General features: G+C 47.9%; 1 protein-coding gene across 1 annotated transcript in view; it reads right to left on the reverse strand.

Annotated features, from left to right (window-relative positions):
• Positions 1-232: 232 nt before the first annotated feature.
• The window catches only part of LOC112107388 (dimethylaniline monooxygenase [N-oxide-forming] 5-like), an 85,200-nt gene continuing 79,432 nt past the window's right edge, over positions 233-6,000 (reverse strand). Inside the window, exons 3-6 of the mRNA XM_026656112.1 lie at positions 5,390-5,589; positions 3,853-4,205; positions 3,120-3,192; positions 233-1,855 (exon numbers count right to left, since the gene is read on the reverse strand). Of these exons, the coding sequence (XP_026511897.1) occupies positions 1,492-1,855; positions 3,120-3,192; positions 3,853-4,205; positions 5,390-5,589 (990 nt within the window). The 3' untranslated portion in view covers positions 233-1,491. The remainder of the gene's footprint in view (positions 1,856-3,119; positions 3,193-3,852; positions 4,206-5,389; positions 5,590-6,000) is intronic.

Raw genomic sequence — 6,000 nt, forward strand, 5'->3', positions numbered from 1 at the left:
GCTGTGCCAAGGGATGCATGCCCTGCCCCTAACTGGTGCCGCCCCTGGGGCAGCCCCAGCGATTGACAGGATTGTGCCTGAGCTGGGAACCTCACAACACCTGGTATGACACCATCTACTGAGATCACTCTGGCTGGCAATGGTCCTTAGTAGACTAAGCATGTTTGATGATGTCGATGAGCCACTTTGTTTCCTCAAAAAATTTCAGACTCTTATCATCCCTTTGTCCCAGATAGGCGTGAACGAGGGTTTGCATGAGCCATCACACACAAAGTATATGGTTGGTAGCTGTGAGCACCACATGACAAGCATTGTAGGCACACCAACTATTACAGCCCAACACTTTATGGGCTTCCCTAGGAAGGACACATGCAAGGATCACACATAAACAGAGGTTTACTTGGTCAGGCTGAAGTAATGGGAGTGCGTTCAGAAAAGCAGACCGACCAAATTAAACACAATTAACAGATCCAGATAACAATAGCAGTGAGACTTTTGCTTTAGCTTCGCTTGAATCGCTGTGTGCTGCTGGGACAAACCTACTCTGAGCCAAAGTCCTTCCTAGACAGGGATTCTGTGGTCTATAGAGCTCAGACCCTTCCCTCTACTCAGGGCTCTATCTCTTCCGTGTGAGAAGCGCTGAGTCCTTATCCAGCCCTAACTCAGGCCAGGCTCCAAGAGCTTCCCCTGCTCCCCCAGGGCCCGAGGGCTGCTGCCTTCCATGACACCCTTGTCCCTAATTCCACCCTAAAGTGACTTGTAGCCCCTGCCAGCGTGGGACTGTAGATGCACCTCCCCTAGGGAGAAGCACAGCATAGCGACTGAGCTTGCCTGCCTGCTGGAGAGCGCACACACAACAGTGATGGACAGACTGGGCCCTGGGTTGGTCTGTGAAGGGACCATGGGACCCAAGAGAGCAGCTGAGGGGGAGTTGTTTTTCTCAGCTACATGGAGAGGAAGCCATTTTCTGGCTCTCTCAGTCAGAGGTTTGAAATTGACTTGGAGCCCTGCTCTGATCCAGGAAGCTTAAGCACCCAGAAGCTGCGGCAAGCATAAGAGTTAGAAGACAACAGAGCCCACAAGCTCCTCCTGCACTTGAGGCTGGGGATCAGCAATGGCTCGATTCACCAGGTACACCAACCAGCCAACTATGAAGCTGCCAGCAGTGATGCCAGCTGCCCCTCGATCTTCAGTCACACTGCCTGAACCAGGCTAGTGGAGACTTTGGAAATGGTTGGGGATTTCTCTTATTATATCACTTGTTGTGGGGTTCAAAAACAGGGCTTGAATGGGACTTAACAGGCCTTGTGCACCCTTACTGCAGACTTTGCATCTACATTAGAGCAAGTTTACCCTACATAGAAGACAGGCTCTCACCTTGTTGAGATAGCTGACAACAGAGGTGCCCACCATAGTCCAGTCTGCCCATATGAATGCAAAGAAAAGAAGGGAAACCATGAACTGGACTCGCAGCTTGAAAAATGACACTTGTCAGAGGGGAAAAAAGGACCAAGGAAAATAAGCAAAAGTTACAGCAAGTAAAGCAACAATGAGAAAAATCTGAAGGTAGTAAGGCACCAAGGCACCTGTATAATCATCTAGGACTCTAGTTTTCAGAGGTTTAATGATCCGTTCTCTCTGGGTCAAGATGGTTTTCCTGGCTCCATCCCACTTTCCTGGCCTTCTCAGGCGATACTGGTATGAGGTGCAGGGGCCAAAGAAAACCTCCACGGCGAGCTTTGGATCCATGAGGAAGAGAGACAGGAGTTTGGGCTTGACCCCTGCCAGGCAGGCCACTTCATCCATGTACGGGATGTAATCCGTCTGGATGGTGTAGCGCTGGCTTTTCACATACCTGAAATGAGAAAGAGAAGTGCAGGTGTCTCTGGAGTGTGGTCAAATGGAGACTGCACTGACCAGGAAATGACATTCCTGAGGGATAAGGAGCTTCTATCCCTCTCTGAAATATGAGGAGAAGGAGATGCTGATGTACTTTTGCACCTTTGGAGGTTGGATTACTTCCACTCATTACAAAGATTAGAGCTGCTTTCTGTTCACTGACTGTGAGAGAAATTCACCCCTGCACAGAGATCCCTTGGGCCGTAATTGGGACACAAGTGCCACGTTGATCTTGTGTGTGGGATGGGGATGAGTTTCACTTCATTCTCCTTAGAAGAGCTGGATACATTCTCTAAAGCAACTGTGGCCTCAGACCTTACTCTGTCTTCTACTTAAAATCTTTATCTGGAGCTTCCCCAAATTATTCAACCCTCTGTATTTAAGTAGAATTGAAGGGCCAACCCTCCTGAAAGTTAAGTTGCTACACAATACTGAGGAGTGCTTAACAGCAAAGTAAAAGGGCTGGAAATTAACACCCAGCCATCCACAGAGTTGTCAACACTTGAAAATTTAGCATGAGTTGCGTGATAGTCTTAGGATTTGGGGTTTAAACGTTTTTATGACCTCATGATTGAGAGTTTGATGTGAGCAATTTTTGCCATTATTCAATATATCTGCCTTCTCCCATTATTTTCAGTGTGACTGAAGCCAAAGAATGCCCTCAGTCAAGATGGCCACCATTCCCCTTACAGATTTCTCAAGTGGTACAGGCTGCTCCCAGTAAAGAGGTTCAGCATGTCCAATCTCACTGGGAACAATGGAAGCCATAGTGTCCTCAGTGAAAACAGCTGCCTCTGTGCTGAAAGGGCATCAAATAGTCAGGAAAAATATAGGGAGGCAGGGGAATGTGGGATGCAGGAGGGAGAGAGAGAGGAATAGGTGGTGGCAGTAAGGCAGAATGTGAGGGATAGAATTCTGTAACAAGAAAAAGGGAAGAATATATGGGGCAGATGGATAAACGTACTCACACAGATCATTTCCCCTTGTTTGGGGTTCAGTAGGACCCTGCTTCTTACACACTCTTTGTGATAAGACATACTTCCCTGGGAGACCTGGAGGATGGGTCCATGAAATGCAATGTTTGTTGGCTAAAGGTCCCCATGGGGATAAAGGGAGGCAAAAAGTGAAGCAGGGAAATAGGCAGAAGTGGGTGGGGAGCTGATTGCCCTGCTGCCTTCCCAACATGCCCAGTGGTTACTGATTCACATAATAGTTCCTACCTTTTTGCCATTTCCTCTCTCTTCTGCGCAATATCGGCCATCATGTCGCTTGCTGAAGGCAATCCATTCAGCCCTAGGAAAGAGAAGCCCAAGTCAGAAGGGAGATCCATGAGGTGCTCTCAGACACAGAGGCAACAGCTACTGGGCTATAAGAGGAACAAAGAAAAGATAAAGAGCCTCAGAGAAAAGAGCGTTGTTTGTGCCTCCTCTCTCTTCCCCTGCCCCCAAATAAACCCTAGAGAGTAACAGCTCTTGAACCCTCAGCAACACCTCCTGCCCCCAGGAAGGTTGAACATTCAGGGGGGCATTGGAATTCGAAAGGCAGGGAGCTGGGAGTGGGTGAGCAAAGGAGAGGGCGTGAGCAAAAGTGCAAACTAACTGCAGCCAAAGGGTAAGAGAAAGCTAGCCAGACTCCAGCACCAACAGAGAGGGAGGGTGCAGGAGTACACGGAGAGCAGAGCTGGAAATGATCTTTTTGGGGGAAGTGACAGTTTTCACAGAAAGCTTCCAAAATAAAAACAACCAGGCCTCTATGCGTCACAAAGAAGCAAAGAACATAACCAGGGCACCTTTCAGTAGGAAGACAGCAGACGAAAGACGGAGAGCAGCGGAAATGTTGCAAGATGGCAGGTTGTCCACCTGAACAGCACTGGCTGTAGGATTTCCTTGGAAATGTCTGCGCTTTCTCTGCCCAGCAGGCACTAGACTATTTCCTGCATTTTGGTTCACGTACCCTTGAACACACGTGTCGCCCAACGACCCTGGAGTTCGGCAATGGGCATGATGGCCCCCAGTGGCTGGATGAGGCCAATGAAAGCCAGAGTTGGCTTCTCCAGCTGAGGAGGGAAGACAAATTTATACAGGGAGACCTGGTTTTTGATCACTTTGGCACAATCCCCAAGGAAGGGGAAAGAGAAGCTGTATCCCGTAGCGAAGACAACCACATCAATGTCCTCCTCTCTGGTGCCGTCTTCAAAGATGGCGCTGGTTTCGGTGAACTCTCTGATGTTTGGTTTTACCTGCACCTTGCCCGAGATGATGCGGTTTGGCAGGTCGTCGTTGAAGGTTGGGTGCTGGCTGAAAAACCTGAATGGCACAAAGGAAATACAAGAAATGTGAAGATCTCTTTGGGCAGGAGGTGACCTTCCTCAGGGCAGGAAGCTGCCAGGAGAAAAGAGAACTATTTCCTCCCACACAGAATGTGCTAGCACTGCAACTGGAAGTCATGGGAAGGACACATCAGGTTATTCAGTCCATTCTGCTGCACATGCAGGATCACTCCATGTAAGGAATTCTATTGCTTTGTCCAGTCTATGCATCCACCACTTCCTCTGATAAACTGTTTTTGTTCTGTGTTTGTCCAGCATCTTGCACCATGGGATCCTGGTCCTTGAGTAGGCCTCCTTGGTGCTACCGCAAATCAATGAATAAATAATAACAAACAATTCCCTGGTCTAACAGCTTGCCATTTGCAAGTTCTTTCAGGTATTCAGCTTAAATTATCTCTTTCTTAGGCCATGTCTACACTAGCACCTATGTCAGCAAAACTTTTGTCACTCGGGGTGTGAAAAAACACCCCGAGCAATGTAAGTCTTGTCAGCATAAGCGCTCATGTTTCACAGTGCTATGTCGGCAGGAGAGCATCTCCTGCCAACATAGTTACGGCTGCTCGTTGAGCTCGTTTTACTATATCAATGGGAGAGCTCTCTCCCATCGGCATAATGTGGCTACATGAGTGATCTTACAGCGGCACAGCTGTATCGGTACATCTGTGCCAATGTAAGCTTGTAAGTGAAGACATGGCCTTAATGATGTCATCCAGTACCATTCTGTTTACTCCCATATATCACACAAAATAACTCCTCCCCTTCCTTGGTATTTACATCTCTCAAGGATATTTTTAACCCAAGGGATAGTCATGTTTTAGAGGGCAGCAGTGGGAATAAGAGCTAGGCCTCAGGTGAGGCAAATGCTGACAGATTTGGCATAGCAGCAGCAGCAATGAGAGCTGGGCCCCAGGTGATGGACAGAGATTGGCTGGGGGGAATCTGGCACAGCAAGGGATTGAACCCAGGCCTTAGAGACTCTAGCTGCAGGTTTGCCTGAGATCTTACATTCTGTCATGGGGCCTGAGGCTCTGCCCCTCTCTCCAGTGCTTGACAGACCCCAGCTCTCCATTCTCCTGTGGAGTCTGTGTGGGCAGAATGAACATGACCCTTCCACTCCTGGCTCCACAGCCTGGAGAAAGTCTCCTGATCTCCCCAGCTCACCTGTGTGCAGGCTGCAGGCCATAGATTGCATGGTTGAATTTTGCATTCAGTTTCTTCTCTGAAAAGTAGTTAAGCAGGCATAGAGGCACAATGCGCTTGAGGAATTCCACATAGCGAGTGATATAAATTGTGTCCATGGGGTACCCTTCTTCTCCAATCCGACCAAGTATCCATGCACCCCGCCTGGTGCTAAGGAAAACCTGAAAGAGGGAGAAACAGGAGCTGTTGGAAACCACAGGCCTTTGAGTGACTTGCCAAAAGCCTCTTTGGCTGAGAGCCATTCTCATGAGAGCGAATGGTTCACATCTAGTTGTGTTTCTTTATGATTTCCTAATAAGAGCTTTGTCACACATCTGTTCATGGTGCAGCCAGGGCTGGCTCTAGGTTTTTTGCTGCCCCAAGCAAAAAAAATTTTGGCTGCCCCCCCCCGGTGCGCCTTTTTTTGGCTTTTACACATGTTTGCACTTTGCAGTTTTGTTTTGACTTTTCAAAATTTAAAAAAAAATGAAAACAGAGAATTTGTAGTTAGTGAAATAAAACAATTTCCTACTAGTGTAATTTTAACATTTAATTTTAACAAAAACACAATTACAAACAATTTGAGTTCAACT

The sequence above is a fragment of the Terrapene carolina genome, unplaced genomic scaffold (genome assembly GCF_002925995.2).
Source record: "Terrapene carolina triunguis isolate 2854851 unplaced genomic scaffold, T_m_triunguis-2.0 Scaffold212, whole genome shotgun sequence".
NCBI lineage: Eukaryota > Metazoa > Chordata > Testudines > Emydidae > Terrapene > Terrapene triunguis.